The 13,802-nt window shown below is 46.9% G+C and overlaps 2 protein-coding genes across 3 annotated transcripts; both read right to left on the bottom strand.

The window, feature by feature from the left end:
* Window positions 1-65: 65 nt before the first annotated feature.
* Window positions 66-1,861, bottom strand: LOC141815194 (pentatricopeptide repeat-containing protein At5g42450, mitochondrial-like). Its single transcript, XM_074703114.1, has one exon. It carries the CDS (start codon window positions 1,859-1,861, stop codon window positions 344-346), a length of 1,518 nt encoding a protein of 505 aa, XP_074559215.1. The 3' UTR covers window positions 66-343.
* A 382-nt stretch (window positions 1,862-2,243) lies between these two features.
* LOC141814831 (uncharacterized) lies at window positions 2,244-5,210 on the bottom strand. Of its 2 annotated transcripts, none has more exons than XM_074702780.1 (9): window positions 5,125-5,210; window positions 4,957-5,042; window positions 4,821-4,868; window positions 4,661-4,749; window positions 4,513-4,566; window positions 4,288-4,355; window positions 2,757-2,806; window positions 2,579-2,676; window positions 2,244-2,504 (listed from the first exon to the last, which is right to left on the bottom strand). In XM_074702780.1, exons 1-9 carry the CDS (start codon window positions 5,181-5,183, stop codon window positions 2,397-2,399), a joined length of 660 nt encoding a protein of 219 aa, XP_074558881.1. In that variant the 5' UTR covers window positions 5,184-5,210; the 3' UTR covers window positions 2,244-2,396. The 2 variants fall into 2 exon arrangements, with proteins under 2 accessions (XP_074558881.1, XP_074558882.1); XM_074702781.1 differs by having other exon boundaries at window positions 2,244-2,448.
* Window positions 5,211-13,802: the final 8,592 nt, after the last annotated feature.

The following is a 13,802-nucleotide window of genomic DNA, read 5'->3' as shown; positions in this document are numbered from 1 at the left end:
TAAATTTAGCAAAGATGATTGTGTCGGGTTCAATCTCGATCGACACCTCTATTAAAGAATACAAATATGTAATACGATCATTTGGTGAAACTTTTGATCTCACAATAAAATGACACAAATGTAGAAGAAAAGAAAATTTCACTTACAGCATTTAAATATGAAAAGCTCAAAATCCACCTCAAGATCTTCCTTAGGCTCTGGACAAGGTGGCCATGGCGATATCTGTAAATCCACCTGCGGTTGCATTCAATAGCAGAACTGGGTACAAAGAATCAGCTTCAGGCAATCCTGGACTCGCAGTATATCTGTTAATCAATCTGCAGCACAGAATCGAGCTTCAAGTTTAAATCCAGATACGTGTTTGGTATTGTTCTTCAGTGTCCAAGAATGTAGCTAAAACCATATAAATCTCATCAGTCTTTGCATGCCTGCTATCTCCAGTAAAGAACACATGAAGCTGGTTCCTGATCTCAATCCAGCTACAACCAGGAATCCTCTTCATTCCTTTCTCCTTCATCTCTCTCCTGATCATCGACACCCTCTTCCAATTCCCTGCAGCTGAGTAGACATTGGATAGCAAAACGTAGGACGATATATCCTTGGGATTCAGTGCGAGAATCCGGTTTGCAATCGACTCCACGACCTCTGTGTTTGGATGCAAATGAGTCCCCCCGAGCAAGGCCTTCCAAAACCCGATTCCTGGCTCAAAAGGTAGCTCCTCGAGGAACCTCTCTGCTTCCTCAAATCTTCCAGACCGAGCTAGCAAATCCACCACGCAAGCATAATGCTCCATTGTCAATGTCTCTGGCTGCTCAGATTTCACAGAATTGAAGCAAGCGTATCCTTCTTCCACTAAGCCTGCATGGCTGCAACCAAACAGCAAGCCAAGAAGAGTGATGCGGTTCGGCTTCATCCCCGATCGCCGCATTCTATTGTAGAATTCCACAGCCTCCTTGCCTCTTCCATTTTGCCCGAACCCGCAAATCATAGCATTCCAAGAAACTTGATTTCTCTCCTCAAGGCTCTCAAATTCTGAGACACTGTCTTCCAAACAGCCACATTTGGAATAGAAGCTGATCAGTGAATTCGACACAAAAACATCAAGCTGGCCCAAGTGTTTGATAGAGGAAGCATGAAAGCTTCTGCCCATCCCCAGCGCTCCCATGTTTGCTGCCGCAGTAAGAAGACAGGGGAAGGTGGACTGGTTAGGCCTGAAACCTTCCCGCAACATGGCCAGGAATAGATTGGCCGCTTCCTCATTGAGGCCAACTTGACTACAGCCTCCGATCACTGCGTTCCATGCGACGATATTTCTCTCGGGCATTTCGTCGAACAGCTGCATTGCGTCATGGAACCTGTCATTCTTAAGGTACCCGCTCAAGAGCGCGGTGTGCGAGACGACATTTGGTTCGTCGATGTCTTCGTGCGCGATCTGCGCTTCTTGAATCATAGCCAATTTGACGTAGAGGTCGACGAGGGAGCTGCCGACAAACACATTAGAACGGAGACCAAACTTTACCGCAAAAGCATGGAGCTGCTTGCCGACGTCGAGATCGCCAAGGGAGGTGGAGGAGTGCAGCGCCGCGCCGAAGGTGAATTCGTTGGGCCGGATGCCGAGAGCAAGAAAGCGAGGGAGGAGCAAAATGGCATCGCGGTGGCGACCCCGGCGGGCGAATGTGCACAAAAGGGACGTCGCCGAGACAACGTTCCAGCGGGGCGTTTCGTCGAACAGCTTGCGGGCATGGTGAAAGGCGGAGCAGTGACAGGAATCACGAGCAAGATTGGATTCCTGCGATGGGACGCCGGCTTTGAGGAGCTTAGCGTGAGCTTTCTGTGCGAGGAAGATTAGAGAAAATTTCATTACAATTCCTTGAACTTCCAAAATCGCCAAACTACCTGCCTGTCAAAAATTATAAACGCGTCGAAACACTTCATATTATTTTGCTACGTGGCAAAATGAATAAATATCATTATCTTAAACTTTATAATAAATTTTATCAAATTTTATAAATTTAAAAATTTATTACGTTATTAAATTCTCTGAATACATATAAATTAAGAAGATTTTAAATTTAAAATAATTTAAAATTCTCCAAATAGATTAGCTAATTTCAAATAAAACTGACCAATGAATCAGAAACAGAAGTATTTTAAAAATATGGTACAAAATTTGGATTATAAAAATAAAATTTGTGATTTAGATAATATCAAAACTTACTCAAGAGGTTCAGTAAAATGCCATTTAATTTTCCAGCGTGGCCAACCAAATACACCAGCAGCTATAAGAGGCCTCACAATGTTTTTTGCAGCGTTAAAATGTAGATAATAGATAGAATCGCAGTTTCAGTACATAGTAAATATACAATATGCCATGATTTAACCATTGATTTCTCGGCTCAAACTTTTTTCATTTTATGATGCTTCTTCCCCAGCTTGGAACGCCTTTGCCTAAATAAGTGAAGATACAGCTTTAACCATAAAAATGGATAGAAGATTAACACAACCTGCCAGAGATTAATAAATCATTGTCGAGTCTCATAAGGAGTAATATATGAAGTAAGAGCACAAACTTACGTACCAGAACAAAATAGTAGTAGCTGATAGCGAGCTTGCCAAAGAATTTAGCATGAAGGTTTCTCTCCTTTATAAATGGTAGTGCTTGGTACATAAGCCACACTGTAACGGACGAGAGTATCAGAAGAAAGACTCTGTTCTTTAATCTGAATCAATATGGATAATGTACTTCTCATTCTTACTTTCACCGGGAGCAAGCCCAATGGGGTACAGAACGATAAAAGCAGTGTACCTGAGGAAACCACAAAAAAAAAAAAAAAACCCTGCTTTGAGTAACCATGCATGATCTAAGGCAACAGCTAGATATGGATTTCCGGTTTTTAACGCTCCGGAGTAGAATGAAATCTATGATTTTATTAGGAGAGAGCTATAGATGCAGATATCCCACAAGCTGATGTTAGGTGAAGAACCAAGAAGCTAGATGCTGGGCCTAATTTATTGGTTTATTGATTGAGAACTATAGTTTAAACAATGGCCAGATGATTCAAACCTACATGTCAGTCAAGCAAGTTGTCCTGAATCAGGTTGTGAGAATTGGCATCCAACTAACGTTGCTAGATGCACAAGTGCTTCAAGAGGCCAAGGTTCTGATTTCCAAACTATTCTCTATCTGGAAGAAAGATGCTCGGTTCTAATAATCATCTCACGATCTAAACACACCTTTTTTAACTTGGCAACTTTTCTAAATCATGATCATGCAAAATGTTTACGTATAAAAACCTATTGGTATGTGGAGTCTAGTTGTTGCACTATGTAGTTTCATTGATTATGAATACAGAGGTTGAGGTAAGTAGAATAAGACATGAGATGCAAGAAGTCCAAAACACACCTAAATGCCTTATACTTCACAAAATGGTAATACGGATTAATAAATTAATTTGCAGATCAAATTAGTGTATGATTGTCAAAAGACACGCTGAAAACAGAAAGTAAACTGGTCTGATGCCTTCCATAAATGTATCTACTATACGAAGCAGGTCTTTGCATACGTTTTTTAGTTGTTCATATGGAACTCCAATAAAAAGGCAATGCAATCTCTAAAATGGCAATTTCCAGCCCCTACGCTTCTCAGACTAAATCTAGGTTAGAAAACTTACATCACTTTTTGAGTTCACACCATATACAGTCACTGCTTAGAAGATTTCTTCTCTTTGCTAAGAAGATTTTCCTAATTACAATTTGGATCATTCAAATTGTCTGCTCATATGTAATCACATAAATGAACTTACTAATATAAAATTGGTGAATTTAATAACTGATCACATGGTTGCATATGGATGGTTAGAATTGATATCTTCACTATTCATTACAATAATTGGAGTACCAGGGATATTCACACAATCCTAGGCATAGTTGGTGCGTAGTATACATATTAGCTTTGCCTTCTCTATTCTTGACAAATAATCATAGCTTGCTTCACTCAGACATTTTTTATTTCAATTCAACTCTCTTGGCAGTTGAGAAACTGACATCCATTGTTGATATCCCACTTTAGAATTCTAAAGCAGTTATCCTTTGGAATCATAACACTATGGATAATTTCATGGAACAATTAACAGAAGTTGTTCGAGAAATCATGTTTGCACCAGTTTATGAGAGTTTGGGAAAATTATTTATACAAGAATATATATACAAAAATTATTTTCAAGATATAGATTTTGGCTCGCACATGAATTTAAAAAAATTAAAAGAAGTATCAAGCAGAAGACAAACCTGAGGTAGGTTAGCCATGACAAAGAAATTCCAATGCAACTCAAAGCATAATGTGGGTATCTTATTGCCTGAAAATAAGTGAACGACGGCAATGGAACTCAAGCATATCAAACAAAAATGCTTCTACTTCACAAAAACTAATTTCTAAACTGCTGATGAATAACCTTGTCATATCAACAAAAAACATAAAAACTCGAGGTCAACATGATAGATCACTATGATCACCTCAGACATGCTCCACGCTAGAAAGGTTATGAAAACTGATGGGAGATGTTGAACCTGCAGCAAAACATATACAAGCCTGAACTTTCCTTGTATGCTTTAATGCCTCAATAAAAATGCTTCGTGAAGCTTAGACAAATTAGAATATTACCTCCGGAATTTGGCGAATAATGGCCAGCAAGAAATGGGTCCTCCCTCCCCATTGCATCAGCGCAAGCATAACCCCACTTGGAACCAAGCCTGATCAGCCCAATAGCAAAAAGTTCACACATTTAAGAGAAAGAATAATGCAAGATAACAAATGAACTCGCCGAAAGCGGCATGAAGGACTTCGACGAAGGCGATCGTCTGCAAGAAACCTGCCAAGAACGCCCCAATGGAAGAAGAAAAAGCGATGTTAGTGAGTCAAAACAACCAAACGAAGCGAGAAAGACAAAAATATCTCACATATAAGGTCTCCGGCGGACGCATATGCTCCATGAATGGTCTTATCCGAGACGAAGCTTCCGAGGACCCGGGCGAGGGCGAGCGCCCTGCAAGCGAAGAGCGATGTGAGATTGCTAGATCTGGGCGGGAAGAGGGAAGAAGAGGGGAGAAGGGAGGAGGCGAGAGGACCATCCGAGGGTTTGGAGGGAATTGTAGAAGAGCAGATAGAGCGTCGAAGGGCGAGCCATGACCACGCATCACTTCACACACCCAAAACTCAATCGCGACACGGAACAGGGCAAGAAAGAAGAGGAAGAGGTTGTCGGGTCGAAATTGGATGAAATCCGGATCCGAACGCATCAGATCTTTTAGAAAATTTAAGGGTTAATAAAAATTCATTAACAGCGTATTATGATAAAATAGTTTCGAACTATTTAAATTTAATTAAATCATTTCAAACTAGCTAAAATTTTTTTATCAACAACAACGAAATAAAATAAATTTGTAATTTCAAATTTAAGAGAAAATTAGTTGTTAGAGATCGCACCAATCTTTACAATAATTTGATTATTTTTTATATAGTACGAGCATTAGGATACATATGTAAATCATACATTTTCTTAATAAGATCACCAACACTAAGTAATAATCACTTGACCATGATCAATTTTAAATAAATTAAATTCACCAACTGCTTTGTGGTAGTAGCTACATTTATATAAATATTTTTCTTATTATCTATTTATTTGTATCAGCATGTAATGTAATCTGGAGCGTCGGATCGCGAAGAATCGCGATATAACCTCTGGTGATGAGGCTTGATCTGAAGCGTCGTCTCTTCCTACCCATGTGGATGCCTATGCGATTCATCACACCTCTTTGTTCAACGGTTGTCATCCGTTTATCCGGTCAGCAGTCCAGTCATCTCTCCCTACCCACGTGGATGCCACATAGGCACAAAGTGCAAAGTGCTCCAGCAAAACACCCATTGCGCGCATGCGCACGTGACAAGTGGCGGGCCGAGGCTCGCAAGTGCAAGCTGCTTGCCTATGAGAAGAGAGCACTTGGATTTTTGTATTAACTCCATTAACACAACAGCATTAATAAGAAAGGGAAGCTCATCAAATTTTTCTAATATAGAATTATTCTCCATGCACTTCCTTATATACTATTAATTAACAATTAATATTATTCTAGATTGACTTGAACAAATAATTTCTCATTTACGCTTAATCGATTTTGAGTAAATTAATAGTTTAGATCTATCTACGCAAAACGTAGATTTTGAGTTTGAAGTCAATTTCGACTTTCATTGATTGATGATATCACAATTTTTCACAAAATCATATTAGTCCGTTAAAACTCAATATCCAACAAGAAATAGTAAATTATAAAATAATAAATTAATTTTCACTGCATATTACTGCACTTCAAAAGAACACCAGATAATTAATCAATTGACATCTTAGTGAAGAAAACACTTGCAGATTTTGAGGTCAAAATGGCAACAACCTTTTTTAAATTTTGATTTATTGCAAGTTCCATTGGTCTTTTTCAACTGAAACTTGTACCCTTGTATCTTCTCCTACTTGTAAATACTTTTTTGTTACCCTGTTATTAGGGTTTCATGTTCTTGTTATTTCACAATTTACTTGCAATAGTATTTGTTTCGTATTATTTGATAGGCAAAAAATTAAGATGGCGCCCCACTTTTTAATTAAATTAGATATATCATTGATCCATTTCTAGTTAAAGTCAAATGAATACTCCATTTGACTTAAACATCTCGAAATGACTTTACAATTCTTGATCATTTGGCCGTATAAAAACTAGTTGTTAGCTTCCGCATATTGTTAGCTTCTATATCAGATAATGTTCATTTAAAATATAGTAAATGTTATGTAGTCTTCATCATTTATTTTATTCGTTCAAATGTTATTTTAATTAGATTATCATTCAAAAAAGTAAAATCAAAATATATAAAATTATTATTGTAGAAGTTAGTTGTTAGCTTCTACAATTATAGAAGCTAGTATGACCGAATGATTAAGAATTATAAGGGGATTTTGGATGTATCAACTTAAATAAAGTGTCCATTTGATTTTAATTAAAAATGAGACGTTCATTCGATAAAAATGTAAATGATGGATTTTTTTTTATTATTAGGGTTGTGAAAGTCATGTATCACGATTGATTTATATTTTTATCTACATTTCTCTGCTCTGATTGTCTCAGAAAACAGAGTTAAAGATAGTGTATGTTTAATTATCCATCCTCATTCTCAGTTAATACTATGAAAGAAACAGGGAAAGAGTGTACTTTTTTCAGTTCATAAATACACCCCAAACACAATTAAGATCTTATTTTAACCATTATCATCGAATAAGAAATGTTAATGCATAAATTTGCCATTTATATATTTCTCCTGATAAACTATGACATACAATATCCACAAAATATATATGAATATTTGATTGTTTTGATCTAAATAATTAATCAGAAGTTATAATTCTAACAAAATTAAGGTACAGAAAAGTAAAGAGGAATAAACCAATATATATATATATATATATATATGTTCCGGGAATAATTCAATGGGGCCCCTAGTTTGACTCGAGTCCGATCCTGGTCCTTCCCACAAGTCCGATCAGCCACAACCACAGTCTTGATTGACCCGGTTCTCTCCCCCCATTTCAAAAGAACCGAATCATCCCTGTATCTCCTTCATGGCCGAATAGCCCATTCGGCCATGTCCCATTTGGCCTTGTTCCATTCGGCCACTCGGCCATTCGGCCAGTCTGCCACCTCCCCAGTGAAGGACCTATTCGGCCCTGTTCTCGTCGAATACCCATTCGGCCCTATACCTTGTCCGAATCCTTTGGCCGAATCCCTACTTTGGCCGAATCCTCCATCCGGCAGAAGCCTGCCGAATCCTCCATCCGGCAGAAGCCTGCCGAATCCTCCATCCGGCAGAAGCCTGCCGAATCCTCCATTTGGCAGCAGCCTGCCGAATCCTCCATCCGGCAGAAGCCTGCCGAATTCTCCATCCGGCAGAAGCCTGCCGAATCCTCCATCCGGCAGGAGCCTGCCGAATCCTTCCGTCCGGCAGGAGCCTTGCTGAACTCTGCTAATCCGAGTCCTCAGCAGACTCCTCATCAGGCCGAATCCGAGTCCTCAGCCGACTCCTCAGCAGGCCGAATCCGAGTCCTCAGCCGACTCCTCAGCAGGCCGAATCCGAGTCCTCACCAGGCCGAATCCGAGTCCTCAGCAGACTCGCCTTACAGTGCCCTGGCATGTCCCATCATGTTCTCTGACTGGCCCACGCCCTTCATTTATTATCGCCGCCTTCTCTAACACCCACATGGGCAGTGACATGACGGCTACCTACCAAAGATGGGACTCATGACTATTGTGTTTGACATCTAATTAATTATGATGAGACATCTTGTAAATGATGACGTGACACGTGCGCACGCTCATCTCTCCTTAAAAGACCACTCCGTCGGACAGGTATGGGGGCTGGACTCTTACTCTCTTTTACACGCTCAAGTTCTCCGGCTACTGTTCATCTTCTTCTTCTCCGTTTTCTCCACTGACTTGAGCGTCGGAGTGGTCGCGCCGGGGCACCCCCTGGCCGTCCTACTGACGTTCCCTGTGATCGCAGGCCGTCCCCTGGAGCTGCTGCTGGTCGTCATCGGCTCTGGCGAAGTCTCAGACGACGTTGAAGCTGTTCTCGTCCTCATCATCATCCACTGTTCACAGCCAGCAACAAGGGGGTCCGGCGGGTGGCCCTCGAGCTTCTTCTTCTCCTGCTCTTCTTCCCCATCGGTTCCACCTCACGGCGAGCTAGGTCCGGTGACGTGTCTCGACGCAGTTCTCAACCGGAACATAATTTGGCGCCGTCTGTGGGAACATTTCTGCCCGGATTTGAGATGCCGACGGACGCACCTCCTCAGCCTCGCCTTCTCGCCATGACGGAGGAAGATTTGACAGAGCCGTGGCCGTCGCCGCCGCTGTCCTGGCCGTTTCCAGACAACAACCTCAGGTACCAGTTGGCCCCTCGAGACCTCATTCTTTTTCCGGCGAAGCCCCACCACCGCCAGTACACCAGCTGTTTGGGCCTACGGAGCCCGCTATGAGCGAAGCTCCACCACCGCCAGCGCGCCAACTCCTTTGGGCCTACGGAGGCCCATCATCATCAGGCCCATCAAGATCAAGACCCATCAGGCCCACCAGGCCCCGGCCCACCAAAATTCGGTTCTTCAAGCTTCAAGTTATCGAGCTCCAGCCCCTCAGGCCCATTAGGCCTACCAGGCCCCGACCCACCAGGCTCAGGCCCATCAGGCCCATTAGGCCTACCAGGCCCCGGCCCACCAGGCTCAGGCCCAGGCCCGGTCCTACATCGATGCTACGCATCTCAGACCGATGCAGAGGGCAAAGACTTAACCAGGCCATGGAATGCTACGCATCTCCAGCTTTACCGCATTTAGCGGTCAAGAATGATCCTATATTCGGCTTCGCCTTCGCCGAATCCTACCTTCGGCTTCGCCTTCGTCGGATCCTACATTCGGCTTCGCCTTCGCCGAAGCCTGGCTCCCCTCAATCGGCAGGAGCCTGGCCGGATCCTCCCATCCGGCAGGAGCCTCGCCGGATCCTCTCAATCGGCTTCGGATCCTCCCATCCGACAGGAGCCTCGCCGGATCCTGGCAGGAGCCTGGCCGGATCGGCAGGAGCCTCGCCGGATCTTCAACCGGATCCTCCTTCGGCTTCGCCTTCGCCGAATCCTACCTTCGGCTTCGCCTTCGCCGAATCCTACCTTCGGCTTCGCCTTCGCCGGATCCTACATTCGGCTTCGCCTTCGCCTTCGCCGGATCCTACCTTCGGCTTCGCCTTCGCCGAATCCTCCATTCGGCTTCGCCTTCGCCGGATCCTACATTCGGCTTCGCCTTCACCTACCAGGCCCCGGCTCACCAGGCCAGGCCCAGGCCCGGTCCTACATCAACGCTACACATCTCAGACCGATGCAGAGGGCAAAGAGGCCATGGAATGCTACACATCTCCATCTTTACCGCATTTAGCGGTCAAGAATACTAAGTACCATGGTACGTACTTTACTTCCCTACACTTGAATAACGGGAATACTTCCGCAGGTCCTCTCCACGCTAAGGCTTTTTAGCCATTCGACATCACTCTCCCGACTCGGACATAGTCGAGATCGAGCTGTCTCCACCGACATAATTAGGTCTCGGACCTACTCCATCGACTCTGCATAGGTCTCGGACCTACTCCACCGACATAATTAGGTCTCGGACCTACTCCATCGACTCTGCATAGGTCTCGGACCTACTCCACCGACATAATTAGGTCTCGGACCTACTCCATCGACTCTGCATAGGTCTCGGACCTACTCCACCGACATAATTAGGTCTCGGACCTACTCCATCGACTCTGCATAGGTCTCGGACCTACTCCATCGACAAACTTAGGTCTCGGACCTACGCCATCGACACTACTCTCCCGACTCGGACATAGTCGGGATCAAGCTCAAATTCAACCTCTGAGCCTCTCTACAGGCTTCTTGGCCTCATTCAGTCAGTGGCTCAGTTAATCTCATGAGCACTCGGTCTCTCTGCCGCCATCTCGGCTTCAACTTCATTCATACAGGGACTCTGCTCAGTCATTCAACCATTCTATTCAGCAGTTGGCTACTCTGCCCATTCGGCCATTCGGCCAGCTTAGCCCGGCGGCTCAGCCCTGCTCCTTCAACTTAGGCAGCTCAGCCCTGCCACTCAGCGGCTCAGCCCTGCTCCTTCAATTTGGCAGCTCAGCCCTGCCACTCAGCGGCTCAGCCCTGCTCCTTCAAATTCTGCAGCTCAGCCCTGCCACACAGCAGCTCAGCTCTGCTCATTCGGCCACTCTCCGTATCGTCCGCAAGCACGGACACTCTCCGTATCGTCCGCAAGCACGGACACTCTCCGCATCGTCCGCAAGCACGGACACTCCCCGTATCGTCTGCAAGCACGGACACTCTACGTATCGTCCGCAAGCACGGACACTCTACGTATCGTCCGCAAGCACGGACACTCTCCATCGTCCGCAAGCATCCGCAAGCCCGGACCTTCTACGAATCGTCCGCAAGCACGGACACTCTACGTATCGTCCGCAAGCACGGACACGCTCTACGTCGTCCGCAAGCACGGACACGCTCTACGTATCGTCCGCAAGCACGGACACGCTCTACGAATCGTCCGCAAGCACGGACACTCTACGTATCGTCCGCAAGCACGGACACTCGTATCGTCCGCAAGCACGGACACTTCTACGAATCGTCCGCAAGCACGGACACACTACGCATCGTCCGCAAGCATGGACACTCTGCTCCTTCAATTCGGCAGCTCAGCCCTGCCACACAGCAGCTCAACTCTGCCCGCAGCCACTCGGCCATTCGGCCACACTTCACATTTCCGAATCGTCCGCAAGCTCGGACATACTCCGTTGCCGAATCGTCCGCAAGCCCGGACATACTTGTTGCCGAATCGTCTGCAAGCACGGACCAGGGGCTAATCGTCCGCCAGCACGGACCTTATCCGAATCGTCCGCAAGCTCGGACATACTCCGTTGCCGCCACAGCAGGACATCAGCTCTGCCCACTCGTCCACAAGCCCGGACTCACTTGGCCATTCGTCCGCAAGCCCGGACTTAGCTCCTCGCAGAATCGTCTGCAAGCCCGGAGTTACATTGCCCACTCATCCGCACTCGGCCATCCGCCATCCGACATGTCCGCAAGCCCTGCCATTCAGCAGCTCAGCTCTGCCCACTCGGCCACTCGGCCATCCGGCAACTCAGCCCTGCCACTCAGCAGCTCAGCTCTACCCACTCGGTCACTCGGCCATTCGGCCATCCGGCAGCTCAGCCTTGCCACTCAGGCTTCTCAGCCATTCTTCCGGCTTCGGCCAGCGGCCACTCGGCCATTCGGCCACTCTTCATTTCCGAATCGTCCGCCATTCCGGACATTCGGCTTCGGCCACTCGGCCATTCGCCCACTCGGCTATTCGAGCCACTCGGCCATTCGGCCACTCGGCCACTCGGCCACACGGCCAGTCGGCCGCTTTCTGTTCGGACACTGGCGACTTTGATCAGCCCGCCCACTCTGCACTCGGCCAAGCCTGCTCATCGCCCATCCAGCATCGGCTGACGTCTACGGAAAGATCGGACTCGAGCCATGACTCGGTCTAGTCAATCCGACTTACACTCCCTTCGACTAGACTAGTGGGGAGGCTTATGTTCCGGGAATAACCCAATGGCGGCTCATCTGGTTTGACTCGAGTCTAAGTCCCGGTCCCGCTCCCGCACGTCCGGTCAGCCACAACCATAACAAATCCAAGTCACTCCCCATACTTAACCACCCGAATCATCCCTCCGTCTCCTTCATTCACAGCAGCTCATCCGGCTATCACTTCGGCCAATCGGCCAGTTGCCACCTCCCCAGTGAAGGACCTATTCGGCACTCAGCCGAGTCCCTCATTCGGCTCTACCCTTAGCCGAGTCCTCTCATTCGGCCACGGGCCTCGCCGAATCCTCATTCGGCAGCAGCCTGCCGATTCGGCCACGGGCCTCGCCGGATCCTCATTCGGCCACAGCCTTCGTCGAATCCTCATTCGGCCACAGCCTCCGTCGAATCCTCCATCCGGCCACAGCCTCCGTCCTCTCATCCGGCACAGCCTCCGCCGAATCCTCATTCGGCCGTAGCATTAGCCGAATACCCATTCGGTCCCGCCGAATCCCCCAGGCCGAATCCGAGTCCTCAGCAGACTCCTCACTAGGCCGAATCCGAGTCCTCAGCAGACTCCTCACTAGGCAGAATCCGAGTCCTCAGCAGACTCCTCACCAGGCCGAATCCGAGTCCTCAGCAGACTCGCCTTACAGTGCCCTGGCATGTCCCATCATGTTCTCTGACTGGCCCACGCCCTTCATTTATTATCGCCGCCTTCTCTAACACCCACGTGGGCAATGACATGACGGCTACCTACCAGAGATGAGACTCTTGACTATTGTGCTCGATTGTTCCTGACACCTCATTAATCATGATGGGACACCCTTTTAATGGTGACGTGACAGGTACACGCTCATCTCTCCTTAAAAGACCACTCCGTCGGACAGGTATCCTCTCTCGAACTCTCACTTCCTCTTTTACACGCTCAAGTTCTCCTTCTACTGTTCATCTTCTTCCTCCGTTTTCTCCATAACTTGAGCGTCGGAGTGGTCGCGCCGGGGCACCCCCCTGGCCGTCCTACTGACGTTCCCTGTGATCGCAGGTTTCCCCTGGAGCTGCTGCTGGTCGTCATCGGCTCCGGCGAAGTCTCCGGTGGTTGTAAGCTGTTCTCTCGTCCTCATCATCATCCACTGTTCACAGCCAGCAACGAGGGAGTCCGGCGGGTGGCCCTCGAGCTTCTTCTTCTTCTGCTCTTCTTCCCCATCGGTTCCACCTCACGGCGAGCTAGGTCCGGTGACGTGTCCAGATGCACTTCTCAACCGGAACAGTCGAATACCCATTCGGCCCTATACCTTGTCCGAATCCTTTGGCCGAATCCCTACTTTGGCCGAATCCTCCATCCGGCAGAGCCTGTCGAATCCTCCATCCGGCAGCAGCCTGCCGAATCCTCCATTCGGCAGCAGCCTGCCGAATCCTCCATCGGCAGAAGCCTGCCGAATCCTCCATCCGGCAGAAGCCTGCTGAATCCTTCTGTCTGGCAGGAGCCTTGCCGAACCCTGCTAATCCGAATACTCAGCAGACTCCTCATCAGGCCGAATCCGAGTCCTCAGCCGACTCCTCAGCAGGCCGAATCCGAGTCCTCAGCCGACTCCTC

The sequence above is a fragment of the Curcuma longa genome, chromosome 21 (assembly GCF_044706935.1).
Source record: "Curcuma longa cultivar G26 ecotype Majalengka, Jawa Barat chromosome 21, ITB_CL_G26_1.1, whole genome shotgun sequence".
NCBI lineage: Eukaryota > Viridiplantae > Streptophyta > Magnoliopsida > Zingiberales > Zingiberaceae > Curcuma > Curcuma longa.
Note: the sequence above shows the minus strand (reverse complement) of the source record. Positions and strands in the feature narration are given on the sequence as shown.